General features: G+C 41.9%; 1 protein-coding gene across 1 annotated transcript; it reads left to right on the top strand.

Moving 5' to 3' along the window:
- Nucleotides 1-12,798: 12,798 nt before the first annotated feature.
- Nucleotides 12,799-17,208, top strand: LOC124003040 (protein snail homolog Sna-like). Its single transcript, XM_046311014.1, has 3 exons — nucleotides 12,799-13,143; nucleotides 13,700-14,212; nucleotides 15,773-17,208. Exons 1-3 carry the CDS (start codon nucleotides 13,068-13,070, stop codon nucleotides 15,958-15,960), a joined length of 777 nt encoding a protein of 258 aa, XP_046166970.1. The 5' UTR covers nucleotides 12,799-13,067; the 3' UTR covers nucleotides 15,961-17,208.
- The last annotated feature ends 1,464 nt before the right edge of the window (nucleotides 17,209-18,672 follow it).

The raw sequence follows: 18,672 nt of genomic DNA, 5'->3' as shown, positions 1-18,672 counted from the left end.
ATACAAATACCTTTTAATTTCCCTCAACATATGTTTTAGCAATTTTTTTTGCAAAAGCTTTGCACAGAAATATGCATGCCACTGACAGTTTTGCCATAGCCACAAACTATCAAGCCTACAAACATATCTCATTTGATATTTGTATTCATTATGGATCCCCACTAGTTGCTCCCAAAGCAGCAGCTACCTTTCCTGGGGTCCAGCAAAATTATGGCAGTTTATAACATTTTAAAACATTACAATACATTCACAGATTTCACAACACACTGTGTGCCCTCAGGCCCCTACTCCACCATTACCACATATTTACAGTACTAAATCCATGCGTATGTATAGTGCGTATGTTATCGTATGTGTGTGTATGTATGTGTCTTTGCCTATGTTTGTGTTGCTTCACAGTCCCATAAGGTGTTTTTTAATCTGTTTTGAAAAATCTAATTTTACTGCTTGCGTCAGTTACTTGATGTGGAATAGAATTCTGTGTAGTCAAGGCTCTATGTGCGCCTCCCATAGTCTGTTCTGGACTTGGGGACTGTGAAGAGACCTCTTGTGGCATGTCTTGTGGGGTATGCATTGATGTCCGAGCTGTGTGCCAGTAGTTCAAACAGACAGCTTGGTGCATTGAACATGTCAATACCTCTCATAAATAAAAGTAGTGATGAAATCAATTTCTCCTCCACTATCTCTGTGTGCATCCAAGGGCCAGCCGTGCTGCTGTGTTCAGAGCCAATTACAAGTCCTTTATTGTGGCACCTGACCACACGACTGAACAGTAGTCAAGGTGCGACAAAACTAGGGCCTGTAGGACCTGCCTTGTTGATAGTGATGTTAAGAAGGCATTGCTTTATTATAGACATACTTATCCCCATCTTAGCTACTACTGCATCAATATGTTTTGGCCATTACAGTTTACAATCTAGGGTTACTCCAAACATTTTAGTCATCTCAACTTGCTCAATTTCCACAATATTTATTACAAGATTTAGTTGAGGCTTAGGGTTTGTTGAGTGTTTTGTTCCAAATACAATGCTTTTAGTTTCAGAAATATTTAGGGCAAACTTATTCCTTGATATATTCACATCTTCATTCTCTTGTCATGTACAGTACAGGTTCAAAATTAATTTTTAGCTGCCAGTGAACAAGTGACAATTCCAAGTAACAAGCTTTGTGTTTTGAATCAAATGGGGTAGATAGGATTCCTTTGGGAAATACCTTAATCTACACAAGATTGAACTATGCAAAATGTGTTTGAATTATGACTTTATTTCACTATACGGAAATATGCTGCCAATCAATTTATGTTGCATTTGTGAAGGTGTCTGAGCATGTCTGTTTGTTTGTTTGTGTGTGTATGGTGTGAGCAGATTAAAGGTCCCTGTTGTTCTTGTGTTAAAAGCGCTCCCTGATGCTGGGTGTTCAGTGGCTGAAGTTGTGGTGGCCTGGCTGTTGGAGATAGGTTGTGCGTGTGCGGGGTGAGTGGCGCTGAGCTCGCTGGCGGACACAGTTCTGCCGCTGGATGCAGCTCCGTGTGAGGTGGTGGCGGTCCACCCGGGTCTGAGCCCTCTGGACACGAGCAACCTGTGAGACCTTAGCCAGCTGTCCAGCCATGGACACTGATCCACGAATGATCCGGCTGGGGCTGGTGGTGCTTCTTTGGACTGGGACCACTGGTTCTGACATCCTGCAGAGAAACAAATGCTTGTAAGCCCACAAATGCACACCCACATCTGTTCACATATACACAAGGATAATCAAACATTTGGAATCAGCGGCAGAACACGGATATTGAAAAATGCTTTGACAACTTTCTGTGTCAAATGCACAAAAGTCTCTCTCACCTGACGCCAGTTTCTGAGATGGGTTCAGTCTCCTCAGTGACAGGTGGACTTCTGTAGATAGATGTGGTGGCACACTCCACTACCTGCTCCTCCAATGGGTTCACTTCTGTAGAGCAACAAGAGAACCAGTGTTACCCATATTTCCTCTAGTAGAGCACACTATATAGCTACAGTCCAACCACTACTTTCTGTGAGACTGACCTTTATGGTTGATCAGAAGCCACCCTTCCTCAAGCATTTCTGTAGGGGTGGATGTCCTCTGGTCTGTAGAGATGTCATCATCTCTTCCAAAAAACAGACTAGTAAGCCTTCTGAACATGACTGGGTTCTGTTCTGTGTGGCGGTTGGAGGTGTTGTCTCTGACTCTGGGTCACAGAGTTGGTTGTGATGTTCTTGCCTGTGTTCTCTTTCCTGTCCTTTCCTCTCCTTTCTTTGGCAGGAAACTCAGACGTCGCAGCAGAGGCTTTGAGTATCAAAATACTTCTCACAAAGACCTGGTTGAGAAAAACATTGTCATAAAATCTGGGTCCAATAACTCAAACCCACTGCACTGCCAACTGCACTGAGGCTAAGAAACACTGAAAAATCCACGATAATTGAGAATTTCAATAATTATTTTTCTACGGCTGGCCATGCTTCCACCTGGCTACTCCTACCCCGGTCCACAGCCCTGCAACCCCACAGCAACTTGCCCAAGCCTCCCCATTTCTCCTTCACCCAAATCCAGATAGCTGATGTTCTGAAAGAGCTGCAAAATCTCAACCCCTACAAATAAACTGGGCTAGACAATCTGGATTGTTGCAATTGTTGCAACCCCTATTACTAGCCTGCTCAACCTCTCTTTCGTATCGTCTGAGATCCTCAAACATTGGAAACCCGGCCAAGGCTTTTGACTCTGTCAATTACCACATTCTTATCGGCAGACTAAACAGCCTTGGTTTCTAAAATGACTGCCTTGCCTGGTTCACCAACTACTTCTCATACAGAGTTCAGTGTGTCAAATCGGAGGGCCTGTTGTCCGCACCGCTGGCAGTCTCTATGGGGGTGCCACAGGGTTCAATCCTCGGGTCGACTCTGTTCTCTGTATACATCAATGATGTCGCTCTTGCTGCTGGTGATTCTCTGATCCACCTCTATGCAGATGACACCATTCTGTAGACTTCTGGCGCATCTTTGGACACTGTGTTAACCAACCTCCAGACGAGCTTCAATGCCATACAACTCTCCTTCTGTGGCCTCCAACTGCACTTAAATGCAAGTAAAACTAAATGCATGCTCTTCAACTGATCGCTGCCCACACCTGTCCGCCTGTCCAGCATCACTACTCTGGATGGTTCTGACTTAGAATATGTGGACAACTACAAATACCTAGGTGTCTGGCTAGACTGTAAACTCTCCTTCCAGACTGATATTAAGCATCTCCAATCCAAAATAAAATCTAGAACCAGGTTCCTATTTCGCAACAAAGCATCCTTCACTCATGCTGCCAAACATACCCTCGTAAAACTGACTATCCTACCGATCCTTGACTTCGGCAATGTTATTTACAAAATAGCCTCCAACACTCTACTCAGCAAACTGGAAGCAGTATATCAGTGCCATTCGTTTTGTCACCAAAGCCCCATATACTACCCACCACTGCGACCTGTATGTGCTCGTTGGCTTATCTCAGCTCACTGGTCACCATTGCAACACCCACTAGTAGCATGCGCTCCAGCAGGTATATTTCACTAGTCATCCCCAAAGCCAACACCTCGTTTTGCCGCCTTTCCTTCCAGTTCTCTGCTGCCAATGACTGGAACGATTTGCAAAAAAATCTAAATCACTGAAGTTGGAGACATATCTCCCTCACTAACTTTAAGCGTCAGCTGTCAGAACAGCTTACCGATCACTGCAGCTGTATACAGCCCATCTGTAAATAGCCCATCCAACCAACTCATCCCCAAATCTGTTTTTCTGCTCTTTTGCACACCAGTATTTCTACTTGCACATCCTCATCTGTACATTAATCACTCCAGTGTAAATTGCTAAATTGTCATTATTTCGCCACTATTGGCCCATTTATTGCCTTACCTCCTTACTTAATTTGCTCACACTGTATATAGATGTTTCTAATGTGTTATTGACTGTACGTTTGTTTATCCCATGTGTAACTCTGTGTTGTTTTTGTCACACTGCTTTGCTTTATCTTGGCCAGGTTGTAAATGAGAATTGTTCTCAACTGGCCTACCTGGTTAAATAAAATGTGAAATATAAAAAAAATAGATAAGCGAACAGACTTGCAGATCTAGGGGCACGAGGCCCATGGCTGCAGAGTTCACTTTGTTATTATGTGCTCAGCTTGAATACTCTTCATAACCACTGACCTGGAATACTAACAAATGGCAGGATCCTTTTAGATACACCATGTCTGAGAGAAAGACTGCGCTTTTAATTATAACCGTCTTTTGAGCAGATGCTTTTATCCAAGGGGACTCAACACAGAGTCGGTATAGGCCTATATATCAGTAAAACCCACAACTCTCTCTAATGTTGTCAGTAGAAAGCCCCAACCAACTGAGCCACCAGTAAAAATATACAGTATCTCTGTAGCTAGGCATATATAGCACCATTCCATTCTACATCCAAAGTACCTAATAGGTCTCCCGGGTGGCACAGCGGTCTAAGGCACTGCATCTCAGTGCTAGAGGTGTCACTACTGACCCTGGTTTGATTCCAGGCTGTATCACAACTGGCCATGATTGGAAGTCCCATAGGGCGGTGCACAATTGGCCCAGCGTCGTTCGGGTTAGGGTTTGGCCGGGGAAGGCAGTCATTGTCAATAAGAATTTATTCGTAAAGGACTTGCCTAGTTAAATAAAAGGTAAAGAAAAATATATAAAAAAATAATAATCTCAGTCCTTATGAAATGTATGGACTTGAAAATCTAATATGCAAGACTATTAAAAGGCATCCTTTTAGAGAGTTCTCACTACCAAATATGGTAATGAGGAAGTCCAGTCGCGAGTAGTGTGAGAGGATATAGAAGTATTTTTGTTTGTATTAAACCCCTTTGGTGGGGGAAAAATAATTCTGATTGGCTGGGCCTGGCTCCCCAGTGGGTGGGCCTGGCTGCCAACAGGATGGCATAGTCCCATCCTCTTGGCAGCCAGGCTCACCCATGGCTGCATCCCTAAACCAGTCATGTGAAATCCATAGATTAGGGCCTAATGGATTTATTTCAATTGACTGATTTCCTTATAAGAAATGTAACGCAATAAAATCTTTGAAATTGTTGCATTTATATTTTTGTTCAGTGTATTTTTAAAAAAGTATACTAAGATATACAAAAACATGTTCCTTTATATGTATGTTGTATGCTCACATAATTTAAAAGTATGCATTAAGGTGTCTGTAATAGAATAAACGTGGCAAAAACAAATGTAGACACTAATAAAATCATTTTTATAGCGTCCAAAATATTTTTCTATACAACGTGTGGGAGTACCAAGATGGAAGCATGAAGGCTCCAAAACAGCACCTCCCGGGTCATCCTTTTGTGTATATATAAATAATTGGCAGCTACTCAGCTGAGCAAATATGTGGCCTATTGCAGGGTTTCCCAAACTCGGTCCTGGGCCTCCCCCCACTAGGTCCAGGGGTTGGTGTTTGCCCTAGCAAGATTTATATAACCAACTCATCATCAAGCTTTGATTATCGTCCCTGAATGCGTCAGATGTGTATGCAACTGACGTCATTATTCAAAACCTAAACAACAGCTTGAGCAGGAATCAAGGAAGGGACGAAACTGGGATACCACTGAAAGGCTAAACAAACCATTTCACGATGACAAAGAAAACCTGGACGTTAGCCTTATATCAGCAGAGAAAGAACTTTGAAATGAAAAGCTGGATATGAAAGATACTCCTTTGGTGCAGGTGACATAACACCAAAGTCTCGTCTGAAATTGGGGCAGTTGCAATGACAGCCAGCGGTAGTTCAGCGACCGAAAGACTGGATAATAATAGACAGACATATTTAATTATCTCCTTTTCGGAAAGACGCCCCTCTTGCATTCATGTTAAAGCATTGGAGAAGGCCTGTCAATTACAAAATTCTGAAAACAGTGTTGATAAAGGACCAGTTTGGATGCACGCAGATGATAGCAATACATAGAAAGACAAGCGGCAAATAAAACTTACCTATATTCACAGAATATTTCTCAGTTTGAGTAGAACATTCTGTGAACCGCAAAATTGTATTTGATGAGATGTTGTAACCGATTCCTTCATTAATGCGTTTTCATTTGATGAGGTATCGGTTTATACCATCTTTTTTTCCAAAGATGTGCATCTGTTCTTGATTCTCTGTCTGGTCTTTGGAACTGTTTCTTTCCAAATTGAATCAAAACAGCTGATCAAGTAACGCAGCAACCGTATCCCCCTCCCGTTCGAGGTTTAGAACCAATCACGCGGTTAAAAAAGATCGGGTCTGCCCCTCATTTTGTGCAGACCTACATGGGCGTATTGGCCTTTTATGTTAAAATAGTTGCACTTGCAGCAGTGTTGTCTAGGCTTGAGGTGATTACCTTAAATGATCCTAAATGAACTGTTATTATTAAAATACTCACACCAACACCTCTGCAAAAGGACCAACAGCAACCTTTGAAGGCTCCCTCTGTCGTCACCTCACGATTCTAATACATTTAGACCCATTATTGCATAAGTGCTTACGTATTTTCATTATTAGGCTACACACATTTTTCAAAACGTCATTATTAGAATAAATTGTCAACATTCTTGGTTATTTATGTATTTCTCAATTTTTTTGAAAGAATTCTCATACATAGTAAACACAAACCCATTATCCATTGACAAAAAGTTCGAAAACTAGGTAGGCCGCGTGATGTGTCAAATTTATGATGGTTATAAAGTGTGTTACAATGTTTACAGCCTACAATGCATTCAATTCCTTTCGTGCACTTGATTTGACGCGGTGGGGGTGTGTGAGGGTCTACTGGGACAGGGTGGTTTACTGTGGCTCGGGCGGGATCTAATTTGAAAGTCGCATTTGCAACTAGCCAGTGAAAACCTCGCGAGAGAGAGAAACTAGGTTTGCGTTCGTAAATTCAGAGCACAGAATAACTGCGGAATTTACGAACGTGCAACACCCTTGAATATGGCCTGTGTCAGTAAATTTACTTAAATTGTTACAGTCGTCAACGCTCTAGATAACATGTACACAGCATAACTAGGGTTACTCGGCCTCTCCTAAGGGCGAGTGAAATGAGTTGTTCTCTCATTTGTGTCTGGAAGTAGCTAGCCAACTTTAGCCAGTTTACTTGGGTGCTCTGATCAACCAGAGCTTCCAGTGTGCGCTCTGAATTTATGAAAGGACAATCTGATTTTACCAATGCGCCCTCAAGCACTCCAGAATGAATTTATGAACACACCTTATGTAGATGTCAGATAAGTGCAGTGTCAGAAGATGACGGAATATGGCCCCTTTTTGTTAGCTGAACTCATATGGTATATGATACCTTTTATAATTGTATAATTCCTTCTCACATCTATGCGCTCTCCTCCTCTCACCTTTTCCCTTCGCTTGTGGGCAGACTTCAGTGCACAACACATTAGCTGTCTGTGACCAGGCGTAAAAACCTTTCCAAGCAAAACCTTCAAACCGCTACACACGGCCTACATCGTTGTCATCATGTTAGCTAGCATCATAGTCAACATAGCTACTGGAACTAAAATTTTTGTAAACCGCTACAATCATGCAGTACAGTGCACAGTCAGCAAGCAGTTTAGTAGTTACACTGGTGGGCCCTGATGGCATTAAATGAATAAAACCAAAAGCTTTCCTTGACTTGGAAGAGTTCCAGTGTTGGATAGCCAGCTAACTAACATATCATCCCTCTCTGTTTGAGCCAGGTGTTCGAGTAGGTTAACTAGCTAGAAGCATTCGCTAGCTAAGTAAGTGAAACATTTTAGGTTTATTTATCCTTTATTTAACCAGATAGGCTAGTTGAGAACAAGTTCTCATTTACAACGGCGACCTGGCCAAGATAAAGCAAAGCAGTGCGACACAAACAACAATACAGAGTTACACATGGAATAAACAAGCGTACAGTAAAAAACACAGTAGAAAAGAAAGAAAGTCTATATACAGTGTGTGCAAATGGCGTGAGGAGGTAGGCAGTAAGTGAAAATACAACCAAAAATCCCTCTCTTGCTTCTTAATTTTTAAAGAAATTAATTTGTTCAAAACTGTTCAACTATTGTTTTTCTCTCTCTTTGTGTCAACTACTCACCACATTGTATGCAGTGCAGTGCAGTGATAGCTAGCTGTAGCTTATGCTTTCACTACTAGATTTATTCTCTGATCCTTCGATTGGGTGGATAACATGTCAGTTCACGCTGCAAGAGCTCTGATAGGATGGAGGATGTCCTCTGGAAGTTGTCATAATTACTGTGTAAGTCTATGGAAGGGGGTGGGAACCTCGAGCCTCCTAGGTTTTGTATTGATGCCAATGTACAGAGGACAGGAACGTGGTTGAGGCTACTGTAGATCTTCATTACATAACGGCGTGTTTAATCAATTATTTGGTGAAGTGAATATATTTAGCATAGTTTCATCTAAAAATGATAACTTTTTAAATGTTTCACTATATTAATTTTTATGAAATTCACTGAGCAGGTTTTGGTCCTACCCTTCCTCCTCTGAGGAGCCTCCATTGTGACACACACACACACACACACACACACACACACACACACACACACACACACACACACACACACACACACACACACACACACACACACACACACACACACACACACACACACACACACACACAATCACACAGGGCCAGATTAGGAAATCATAGCCTTTTTTTCTCTTCAAGGCACACCATCATTTTCTGTAAACAATTCTGTGCACTAAGATGCAATTCAATGTGTGATAAAAAAAGGAAAAAAAAGAGAAAAATAGCATTTACAATAAAGCCATAATAATGTTTGCCATGTGGTATAGGCTACAGTTGAGCAGAGGCATTTTTAGAATTTCCACATATGAAGATGTTTTGTTGCAGGGTTTAAAAAATCAGTCTTTTAAAAAAGCATTTCATGCAATTCTAAGTCATTTACATGACAGAAGACAGATGAATTTGTTTTAATACCACACAAAAGACATGAGTGCCAACTCTGACTGACAAATTAAGATCAATTCAAACAAACAATAGCCCAGGCCAATGAAGTGAATATTAGGAGGAAACATATACAGCTGAAGTCGGAAGATTACATACACCTTAGCCAAAAACATTTAAACTCAGTTTTTCACAATTCCTGACATTTAATCCTAGTTAAAATTCCCTGTCTTAGGTCAGTTAGGATCACCACTTTATTTTCAGAATGTGAAATGTCAGAATAATAGTAGAGAGAATGATTTATTTCTGCTTTTATTTCTTTCATCACATTCCCAGTGTATCAGAAGTTTACATAGACTCAATGAGTATTTGGTAGCATTGCCTTTAAATGGTTTAATTTAGGTCAAATGTTTCGGATTGCCTTCCACAAGCTTCCCACAATAAGTTGGGTGAATTTTGGCCCATTCCTCCTGACAGAGCTGGTGTAACTGAGTCAGGTTTGTAGGCCTCCTTGCTCGCACATGCCTTTCTCAGTTCTGCCCACAAATTGTCTATGTGATTGAGGTTAGGGCTTTGTAATTGCCACTCCAATACCTTGACCTTGTTGTCCTTAAGCCATTTTGCCACAACTTTGGAAGTATGCATGGGGTCATTGTCCATTTGGAAGACCCATTTGGGACAAAGCTTTAACTTCCTGACTGATGTCTTGAGATGTTGCTTCAATACACACACACACACACACACACACACACACACACACACACACACACACACACACACACACACACACACACACACACACACACACACACACACACACACACACACACACACACACACACACACACACACACACACACACACACACACACACACACACACACACACACACACACACACACACACACAGGGGATTTTAGGGTGATAGTCAAGGTCATAAGGATAAAGTAAACGTAGGCCTACTTCTTGGTATCCTTTTAGATAACATGACGTTTAGCAGCCTCTTGTGCATCCCTACAAGGAGGCATCACCCAGCAGTGTCCCTGGCTGTGCAGAGAGCAGGTGCCAAGGACAAGCTATGCCTTTACTAAGTAAGCACAGTAATACCAGGGACTCCCTCTCTCCCCCTCTCACTCTCTCCCACTCCCTTCCTCTCTCTCCCCCCACCCTCTCTCCCTCTCTCCCCCCACTCTCTCTCCCTCTCACACCTTTTTGACTGAGTCTAAAATATATTTTTATACAATAGGCCTATTGTGTGAAAAGTATATATGTAGGTATTGCACTTGTACACAACATTTTGTTTCATTCTCCTTCCCCCTTACTTTGTCCTGGTTTATTTCGAATTTATGTAGCAGAACTCATAACATAGACCTACTACAAGCTGATACCGCTGTGAGTCATTCTCCCTATCTCATCCATTGAGTTCCATACCGAATAGGCTACTTTCAAAAGCAAATAACAGACACAAAGATTATGTACTACGGAAGTCTAGATATACCAGACAAGTATATCTTGACAAAACAACTTTGTCATGTAGGGATCATGAGAAAAATAAGTTGTAATAAGAAGAGACATTTGACTTTTATTCATATGTCCTCGCTAGACTTCCGTAGATCTGTCCTTCAGCACCACAATATTTTGCCCACCATTTGTGCAGCCTTCATGAAATGTCACTTTACCGGTTTTACTAGTTTTATTTTTCTGTACTGCTTGTTAATTGTTGTTTGTGACTGTGTTTTTGCTGCTATTGACAGGCCAACCTCCCTGTTAAAATTATTAAAGATATTAAAATAAACTTTTATTGGTAGTCTCGTAAACTTTCATTGGTAGTCTGCAACCACAGACCTCAATGTTAACTTTGCTTGCACTGAACATTCCACATTCCACATTCAGTCCATTTCAAAACATGTCATTAAATTTGAATTGTATTGGAGACAAAACTGGAAGCCATCTATAACTGACAGACATAATGACATTTCTGCCTGGTTTAATCTCTAATAAAAATGAATGTGTTGATCCACCTTGGGCTCTGTAGCCTATCATCAATACTGCCACTCCTATTTATATGTAACCATATGAAATGGCCTGCTAGTTAGCGGGGTGTGTGCTAACAGCGTTTCAATCGGTGACGTCACTCGCTCTGAGACCTTGAAGTAGTTGTTTCCCTTGCTCCACAATGGCCAAGACTTTTGTGGAGCAATGTGTAACGATGCTTCATGGGAGGCAGTTGTTGATGTGTGCAGACAATCCCTGGTTTGAGCCTAGGTAGAGGCGATGAGGTGGGCGGAAGCAACACTGTTACATAGAGTTTATTTCATGATTTCCACACACCAACTTTTGTTATGTCTTGATCATGAGAAAATGTTATTGTGATCTCGACAAAACAACTTTTGTTATGTTGTGATCACAAAACACATTTATTGATCTCGACAAAACTAGTGATTTGTTTTATTTATTCATATGTCCTCTCTAGATTTCTGTAGTGGATTTCTATACCAGGCTGCTTATTTGTACATTTGACTAGAAAATTGTTCATGGTAAATAGGTTGCATGCCTAATGGAAATGCAGGCAATTAACTGCATTTCATTGATTTCAAACTTCTCTGTTTTTGCAGGTGAATCATTGTCAACCACTCTTCGAAAATGTGTGACATAGCGCCATCTTGTGTGTACTTATCGAACTGAAACATGCTGCTATTGAACTTGTTTCAGCTACTATTTCTTCCCAAAGGGTGGCGCCATGACGTACCAGGAATAACCTAGGCACTTGTGGCAACTGTAAATCAGACCTATTTTTCTCAACATGGTCTCAGAGTATTTTGTATTATTCTGTACATAAATCCGAGACACTCTGTTTAGTATGATATGTTACGTTTGGTATGGTTACATAAGAGAGATGGTTACTTAAGGCAGAAACTGAAGTATGGTGGCTGGTTGGATGTTAAATGGAAATGCCTGGCAACCCAAAGGTTGCGAGTTTGAATCTTTTGAACTACATATACTTTTTTTTGTTGCTAATTTGGCACTACATAGCATGTTAGCTAACCGTCCCCTAACCCTAACCTGAACACTTTTACCTAACCCTAAACGTAACCCTTTTAGCTAACCCTTTAACCTAACTCCTAAACCGAATTCCTAGCCACCTAGCTAGAATTCATAACATATATGTTTTGAAAATTCGTAACATATTAATCGTTTGGCAAATTCGTAAAACATACAACACATTTAGCAAATGTGTAACATATTGTACATTTAGCAAATTCCAGATTTAAATAATAATACGAAATTCTCTGAGACCAGGTAGATTTTTCTTTACATAATAAACACTTGCCAAGTATTAATCCCACAATACTTAAATTATTTATCGTATCTGAATAAGGAGTCCCTTATCCGAATGTTGCACGTTGACCATGCTGAAGAAAACAATTTAAAAAAAGACTGTCTCGCCCTATGTGGCCGAATCAGTTGGACTGTTGGCCTATGGACCTATTGATAGAATTGACATACACAGCAGTCAAACCATCATTCTCCTGTTTCAGACATTCTGGCGTCTCAAAGAACAATCATTATTGTCTTGAAGTCGAATAAATGAGCTGTTTAGTGATCTGACACGTTTGCGCAATTGTCTCCATGCACGTCTCCAGATGGGTCAATCTGTTTATGGAAGCGCGCTATTGCCCTCAAGTGTTTAATTTGCGTAATCGGAATGGTCAAGACTATTGCATTGATGTGTGTTGTATGCAGGTCAATTTGATAGATGGCCATTGTTATCGCTTTTGGGGCACATGTTTTTGTTTAGGAATGGGTTAGCGAGTGTCGCTTCCTGCGCTCATATGTAGGTGGGGTGTGCCCTCGGGGCGAGCACACCCCCATTGCCTGTGTCAGAGTATTTCAGCAAAGAGAGAGCAGCATTTTGGAGACAGTCACACAGTGGTTCACAGTTGAACAAGTTGAGACAAACTGGTGGACTATACGTTTCAGTAATCTTTAATTATTTCTATATACCGCCATTCTCATGTGGATCTAAATCCTATACGTCTGCCTATTTCCACAGTTTGAACCAGTGGATATTTTGCGCACATATTTCGCAAAGTGGAAAAATGCCTCGGTCTTTCTTGGTCAAAAAGTATTTCGCCAACAAAAAACCCAACTACAGTGAATTGGAGTGTCAAAATGGTGAGTAAGCTTTACTTGATTTATTCCTTGTATGAAGCTGAATACATACATGTATAAAATATTACAGAATATGAGACACCTGTTTTCTCTTCGTCTTACAATAAACCTTTGGAAATATGTTTTTTTTTACATGATCTTAAGTTTTTACAACTTTTTCCATTACAACTTTCTCCTTGTTGGCAACCTTTATAAATTATACTCTCTCTCAGTTTTCAAGTAAGGCCCATTATTATGAAAGTTCCCCCTAAACTGTACAGAGCTACCATTCATGTTTCTACCCCATGTAAATATGTGGGAGGAAATGGCCCGTGAAATCTTAGCTTTGCTGAAACTTCTTTTTTGTGTGTGTAAAAATACTCTGGAGAAACTTGACAGTGGCAGTTGTTGCTTTACAAGTTGAAAATATGTTGCCTATCCAAATTTCCTAATATATTTTTTTATTGTGTTGTGTCGTTCCAGTTACATTTATCGTATGTACATGATGAAAACATCTTAGTATCTGACAACAGTGCTGTAAATGTACCTTTGTATTCTAACCCTTTTCCTCATCCCTCAGCCACCTCACTGGAGAGGTACCCACTAGCTGAGCTTCCAGCAGGGGACAACAACTCAGCTACCACCTGTTACACAGCGGGACTGGTATGGGACGTGAGCTTTCTTCCAGCTCTCTACGTCCCCACATTCCCCACTGATGCCTCTCCCACCCCCGGTCCCCTGGACCTCAGCTCCCCCTCCAGTCTCAGCAGCAGTGCCAGTAGCAGTGGGGAGGAGGACGAGGGGCGCACCTCTGACCCCCCCAGCCCCGAACCCACAGACACCTACCACCCCCCTCAGCGCCCCAAACGCACCAGCACCAAGAGTCATGGGGCCCCGAACGAGGATGAGAGAGTGGCCCCAGTCACTGCAGCAAGGCCAGCCTTCTTCTGCAAGCACTGCCCTAAAGAGTACACCAGCCTGGGGGCTCTGAAGATGCACATTCGCTCACACACGCTACCCTGTGTCTGCCCCACCTGCGGGAAAGCCTTCTCCAGACCCTGGCTGCTGCGCGGCCACATTCGCACACACACTGGTAAGAACTCCTACACTTGCCATTTGGTATGACTTTGGTGGAAGGGAGGTTTGGTTACTCAGTTGATTGGATCATCATTACAGTGTAGTGGTAGACATGAGCACATGAGAAGCCCTGTGGGCTCGTTGGTCATTGATCACTCATAGAGTACCACAGTATGAGTCATAGTACCCATAAAATCTAACGATCAAATAAGGAAATAGTTCCAATAGTTTTTTTTCCCCCACAATTCATTTTTCCCATAGGGGATTTTAGAAAAACTTACAAGACTGTGAAGTTGGGGAAAATGTCATAATCTCTGGATTAACTATCTAATGTTAGATAAATGTAGTAATTAATAAATTGGTTACATTTCTTTAAATGTACCTGTTAGCAGAGGTGCCAGCTAGAGATGACATGCAGGAGCTTGCAGGGATTTGTTGTCTTGCATGATGTCTACTTTGATGTTAGCATTTTCGAAACTCAGAGTGAATAGAGCCGAATATATTGATGAAAGTCACCATGTCCGAGAAACATTTACATGGTTATCAAAACGTCACACCAGGGTAAGCCTACACTTGTATTTTAAGTGTTTCTAAAATCCCCTATAGGAATAATGAATGGTTGAAAACCAATTGGAACCATTTCCCTGTCTGGGTGTTATGAGTATTATGACACCTCCACTGTGGGGCTCTATTGTGACTCTACCTTCCTGCATTTTTATATATATATATATATATTATTTAACTAGGCTGGTCAGTTGAGAACAAATTCTTATTTATAATGACAGCCTACCCCGGCCAAACCCGGACAACGCTGGGCCAATTGTGCGCCCCCTTATGGGACTCCCAATCAGGGCCGGATGTGATACAGCCTGAAATGAAACCAGGAACTTTAGTGACACCTCTTGCTCTGAGATGCAGTGCCTTAGACCTCTGCACCACTCGGGAGCCCTAACAATGACTCACTGAGAATGATCATATCATTGGCTACTGTTTGAGACAACAAAATGCAGGATTATATTGTGATGAAGGGGACAAAAAGCTCTCAGCTATCAAACTGCCCACTTATCACCAGCAGCAACTTTAAAGTAGTAATCTAATTTGGCACTGATTTAATCATGTTAATTCAAGTCTGGTAGTGATTCACCCAGCCTGACACCAGATTAGTGAGTTTTGAGGGTGATTCACTAAGGTGTTAATGAACCACTCTGCTGAGCCTGAGAAAGCCAAATTGATATTATTGTGTGGGGGAGAAAGGTTAGCATTTTATTGCTAATCAAAGCCAAGGTTCACAGACCCCGTCTCATATACAGACAGAGGCTTAAAGGCTTGGACACACCAATAGCATTAGCGGGCCGAGAGTACTTAGCCCCTCTGAACAGAGTGCCGGCTGTGTCTGTCTGTCTTGTAGAATTGTGCGACCAATGTCGGTAGTCAGACGTACATCAGCAGATGGTCCCTAAAACACACCACACAGATGAACGGCAGATCAACATTTGGTGCGGTGTGTGTGGTCCTTAAAGTCACAGTTCATGTCATGCATCTCTAACCCATGCTCCTCCTACGATCTCCTCCTTAGGTGAACGCCCATTCTCCTGCCAACACTGTAACCGTGCCTTTGCTGACCGCTCCAACCTGCGGGCGCACCTGCAGACTCACGCTGAGGTGAAGAAGTACCAATGTGGCGTGTGTTCCCGTACCTTCAGCCGCATGTCCCTCCTCCAGAAACACAGTGCAGCCAGCTGCTGCTCCTCCTCCACAGCGTGAGCAGGAATGAGCCAGGCAGTTATCCACAGAGGGACCTTAGGGCGGTGGGGGCTTCAACAGACCCATACCATAAGCAAGACTAGAGGAGCCTGAACCAATCTGCCAACAGAGACCATAGATGCACCATTTACTAGTAGAAGAGGAAATTGACCCTGACTCATCTCTTTGAATGCAACTTCCATAGCCATCTCAGTTTCTCTGTTTCAATCACATTTAAGGAACTCCTCAGATTTTTAAACTCCTCCCATTGCAAGCCAAATCTGGTAGATGTTCTGAACTCTGTAATCCTGCCATTCTCCCAGTCCCAACATTGTTTTTTCTCATACATATTGTAGACTCCTGGGGGTTAGTGTGACCGTGTACTTTTGAGTCTAGCCCAGCCTCTGTGTTGGCCAAGCCAGCTCCGGATCATCATGGCCTAGACACAGACACAGCTGCTGAGAGATGTAAAGGTGCGTGGGTGGGATACATCTCTCAGCATGACATACACACACAGCTGTCGCTGGTAGAGTGGTGTAGATAGACAGGGTGCTAACAGGTGCTCTGGCCCTGACCTCTACTGGGCCGATAACAGGTGACTTCCACCGCCCCTAGAAAGAGGAAGTATGTCATCGTCACAGAGGATGGAGTCCGTTGGTCCCTTTGTATGCTTTCGTCTCCAGTGGGTTTGTCTTAAGCCGTTATTTTGACCACACCAAGCCCCACTGTAATCTGATGTGTTTCCGAAATAGGATAAAGCCATTTGTTTCTGTCGTCATTCCTCATGGTAGCTTTGCTCCTTCAATGTTTTTTAAATTCCTGAAAGCCATGCACTCCAGGTTACCACAGTGTTAAATATTCCCAGTGTTCTTGACAATGGTAGAGAGAACCACCATTTTTGTAAGATATAAACTTGTTTTATGAAATGTATTATTTTAAACCAAAGATGTGCCGTGCCTTCTTACCTCAACTGGTAGTAGTTTTTTAAATGTTGACTAAGTGATTAATATTATGCATCAAACACTCAGAACTGGGGGAAGAAGGGGCCAAATAAAATGTCTCATAGATGCATGGTTTCACAGCCCTGGCTGTACAGAGATGGATTTAAAAAATCCTAAACCTTATATGGTGGTGTTTTACAGTGCAATGTTCAGATTGTATGTAGTCTTATTTCAATGTTTTACTGTGTTTGTTTGTCTTTCACTTCTATTTCAAATATTTCATAGCTGATGGATTTACATTCAATAAAGTAATTTATGTTAAAAAAAAGTGTTGTTACCTTTTAAAATGAGCTATTTAAAAAAAAAAGTCTTATACAACAACCAGGTATACACATGTTTGGTTAGACTCTTTCAGCAACTGTAAATATAGTGTGTTGCTTGTGGATGTGCAGTTTGAGTTGGACATTGTGATGTTTAGAGAGAGGCAGGTGAACACACTGAGTGATGGACAGGTACAACTGTATGCACCTGCTCAATGTCTCCTCCTGCCACTCGCCTCCTGCAGCCACTGTTTAAACACTGCGCATGTGTGTGAAAGAGAGAGTAGATTTGTTGGCCAACATTCATCTTATTTAACCTTGTTCCAAGTCTATATTTCCTTTGTTTTGAGGGACTTAAGTCTCCTACTCTGTAGCCCAGACAGTGAGTCAGAGTCTGTGTAGCCAGGAGAGTCCAAGTTCCCATGGTTTTCTGAGTGATCAGGTCTGGTCACAGAGCAGTGAGGGTGCGTGGGCTGTGGCAGAAGGTGATGTAAACTGTTCCACTCAGCCTCTGTCAGCTGGAGCAGCTAGCCACATGCTTCTTAAACTCATAATTTCCTTCACAGTCAGGGAAATATTCACAGAGCTGGAGATAAGACTTCTGTTGTGAGTTTTAGTCTGTTTAGTGAATCACATGACACATGCTAACCACTGGGTCTGGGTAGTTGTTAGAAAGAAGAGCTCTAGACATTTGGTCATACAGCTGTGTACTAACAAATAGTCTTATATGAGTCATTTGGTTGTTACCATTGCACCTTTGACCTGGATGCTCTTGTACAGCAGGCCTTTTAAGTTCCAGCTGCTTGGAATTAATTGAGAGCAGTTTTATGTTGTGCATTTTTAACATGTTCTCAGGCGAGGGTATCGGCTCTTCAAATAAAATCACACAGCATGGCAAGTTGAAGTGAGTAACGGTTATAGTCGGATTATGCTCTCTAGTTTAGTCAAAACTTCTTAATACTACATTTGAATCACTCTTTCTGTTGTATGAATCATGTCTCTGTAGTTTAATCTGATCTTTGCCACAAAGTTTATGTAGATCCATTTTAAACACAAGCTACCATTTGAAACCCCACAATGTCATAACCCTCACCACACTCAGAGTTACTGCATATATTTCAAAACATTTTAATAACTGAAAACAGTACATGACACTCCTCTTCCTTTGAGTGTAGAATGCCTGGTTCTGAAATCGGAGAACTTTTTCCTGCTGCGCGCTTCCCAGTGCCAGAACACTCACTGTAATTTACCAAAAGTGGCTGCTATTTATGCCATAAAGCATGTGTTTAACATTCCAGAGTCCCACTGTGTTTGTGTATTTCTCTCTCTCTCTCTCTCTCTCTCTCTCTCTCTCTCTCTCTCTCTCTCTCTCTCTCTCACTCTCACTCTCTCTGTCTCTTGGTTGTATATCTATTTATGTATATGTATGTGTGTTAGTGTGAAGTGTCCCTGCAGAGAAGCAGCCCTCTCTC

Source organism: Oncorhynchus gorbuscha, linkage group LG18 (genome assembly GCF_021184085.1).
Source record: "Oncorhynchus gorbuscha isolate QuinsamMale2020 ecotype Even-year linkage group LG18, OgorEven_v1.0, whole genome shotgun sequence".
Lineage (NCBI taxonomy): Eukaryota > Metazoa > Chordata > Actinopteri > Salmoniformes > Salmonidae > Oncorhynchus > Oncorhynchus gorbuscha.
Note: the sequence above shows the minus strand (reverse complement) of the source record. Positions and strands in the feature narration are given on the sequence as shown.